This window comes from Limulus polyphemus, unplaced genomic scaffold, assembly GCF_000517525.1.
Source record: "Limulus polyphemus unplaced genomic scaffold, Limulus_polyphemus-2.1.2 Scaffold4353, whole genome shotgun sequence".
In the NCBI taxonomy this organism is placed as follows: Eukaryota; Metazoa; Arthropoda; class Merostomata; order Xiphosura; family Limulidae; genus Limulus; species Limulus polyphemus.
Window position 1 is genome coordinate 10,758 of NW_013669963.1, and position 2,759 is coordinate 13,516.

At 32.0% G+C, this 2,759-nt stretch overlaps 1 protein-coding gene across 1 annotated transcript in view; it reads left to right on the plus strand.

Moving 5' to 3' along the window:
- LOC106471013 (1-aminocyclopropane-1-carboxylate synthase-like protein 1) overlaps positions 1–2,759 on the plus strand; it is a 19,890-nt gene that overhangs the window by 10,270 nt on the left and 6,861 nt on the right. The window contains exon 4 of the mRNA XM_022399642.1: positions 119–219. Coding sequence (XP_022255350.1) covers positions 119–219 — 101 coding nt within the window. The remainder of the gene's footprint in view (positions 1–118; positions 220–2,759) is intronic.

Below are 2,759 nucleotides of genomic sequence, written 5' to 3' on the forward strand. Positions count from 1 at the left end.
GTTAAAGTGACACGTGGTGAACCAATTAAACACAGTTGGTAAATAGATAGCATTATAATATTTTCTCACCTTAGAGTAAAGTATGGATGAAAACAGATGGTATGGTACTGTTTTTCAGGGTAAAAATGTTCGAGGCCTTATTCTGTTAAATCCTCATAACCCACTTGGACATGTTTACAGTTCCGAAATGGTATTGGATATACTTAACTTCTGTTGTAGGTAAGCAGTTGATATTAAAATACATTATCATAAATGTGTATTTTAATACATCAGACAAAAACAACTGTAAGTCTTTATAATGTAACACTAATTTATAGCAGTTGTAGAACAAATGTATTTTTGTTTCATGTTAATTATAAGAATATTAATTTATTTATTTGAAAGACATGTAAATGTATTTTATTTAAAATTTTGTTTTGGGTAAATACAGTTAATATTATGTGTATTTTTACTATTGTACAGTGTACTTTGTGCAAACGAAAAGCAGTATACAACAAGGTGAAAAATCCAAAAATAAAATTTCAAATTTAAGAAACATTTTGTTGAAACTAAGACCTAGTAAGTGTAATACACTTTAATATAGATCCAGTGTTTGAGTAAACCTAAGACCTAGTAAGTGTAATACACTTTATTGTAGACCCAGTGTTTGAGTAAAGCTAAGACCTAGTAAGTGTAATACACTTTATTGTAGATCCAATGTTTGAGTAAAGCTAAGACCTAGTAAGTGTAATACACTTTATTGTAGATCCAGTGTTTGAGTAAAGCTAAGACCTAATGAGTGTAATAAACTTTATTGTAGATCCAGTGTTTGAGTAAAGCTAAGACCTAGTAAGTGTAATAAACTTTATTGTAGATCCAATGTTTGAGTAAAGCTAACACCTAGTAAGTGTAATACACTTTATTGTAGATCCAATGTTTGAGTAAAGCTAAGACCTAGTAAGTGTAATACACTTTATTGTAGATCCAGTGTTTGAGTAAAGCTAAGACCTAGTAAGTATAATTCACTGTATTGTAATCCAGTGTTTGAGTAAAGCTAAGACCTAGTAAGTGTAATAAACTTTATTGTAGATCCAATGTTTGAGTAAAGCTAAGACCTAGTAAGTGTAATACACTTTATTGTAGATCCAATGTTTGAGTAAAGCTAAGACCTAGTAAGTGTAATACACTTTATTGTAGATCCAATGTTTGAGTAAAGCTAACACCTAGTAAATGTAATACACTTTATTGTAGATCCAGTGTTTGAGTAAAGCTAAGACCTAGTAAGTGTAATACACTTTATTGTAGATCCAATGTTTGAGTAAAGCTAAGACCTAGTAAGTGTAATACACTTTATTGTAGATCCAGTGTTTGAGTAAAGCTAACACCTAGTAAGTGTAATACACTTTATTGTAGATCCAATGTTTGAGTAAAGCTAAGACCTAGTAAGTGTAATACACTTTATTGTAGATCCAGTGTTTGAGTAAAGCTAACACCTAGTAAGTGTAATACACTTTATTGTAGATCCAATGTTTGGGCTAGGTGACTGAAAATATTTTACATGAAACTCAAGGCTCTGTACTAGTGATTTTAATGATCTGTACACTATTCCAACAAGTTATTAATTAACTCTTTACACATTAAAGAGGTTTGCCTTTGTAATAGGAATAAAACTTCTGAACACTAAAATCCTATATATATACTGTTCAATACTATTGTGCACTTGTAAAAAAAACATGTTTGTATCTTTCAAGTTTTAAACATAGTTTTGTCAAGTTGACAAAGAATTCCAAAAATTTAAGTGTCATACTTATTTTTGGTTGTATATTATTTTAGGAAGAAACCTTTGAGAGGACATCAGCTTTATGAGTGAAATCAGACTTTTTTAAAAGTTTAATTTATATGACCACATCCTTCTTCACTTGATTTATTGTAAGATATGTAAACTTTAATATTTAAATATCGTGTCTTTATATTTTGTCTGTAAGAAATGTATAAGATTATTGTTTCATGTCACTTGCTGCCTTTGTAACTAGTACCTCCATTACCTTTGTAACTAGTACCTCCATTACCTTTGTAACTAGTACCTCCATTACCTTTGTAACTAGTACCTCCATTACCTTTGTAACTAGTACCTCCATTATCAGTTGGACCACTCTGTTTGCTGTCATTATACACTGTTGCTTGACACGGCAATTAACAGTGTAAGAAGCTTCTGCAAGAGACAACAAGGTCAATCTTAGTCCAGATGTTTTGACAGACTGTCTGCAGCCTTGCACTACACCTGAACACCAGCTTGCATGACCAGATCAAAAGCATAAACATTGTTTGAATGTGCATCAGGGAACTAACAGATATGTGGTTGAAGGGGATTGGTGTGGTTCTCCTTTTTTTTTCACCCATTTCTATCACAAAAATAGCATTGATGTTGAGAGGTGACTGAAAGCTAGTGAAATTTTGGTTTGTGGTCCTTCAAAACCCTTGTTTATTGTCATGTTAGTGGTAGCAGGAGATATGCCCAACTTCTGTACACTATTGATTTTTGTGGTCCTTCAAAACCCTTGTTTATTGTCATGTTAGTGGTAGCAGGAGATATGCCCAACATCTTTACACTATTGATTTTTGTGGTCCTTCAAAACCCTTGTTTATTGTCATGTTAGTGGTGCAGGAGATATGCCCAACATCTTTACACTATTGATTTTTGTGGTCCTTCAAAACCCTTGTTTATTGTCATGTTAGTGGTAGTAGGAGATATGCCCAACATCTTTACACTATTGATTTTT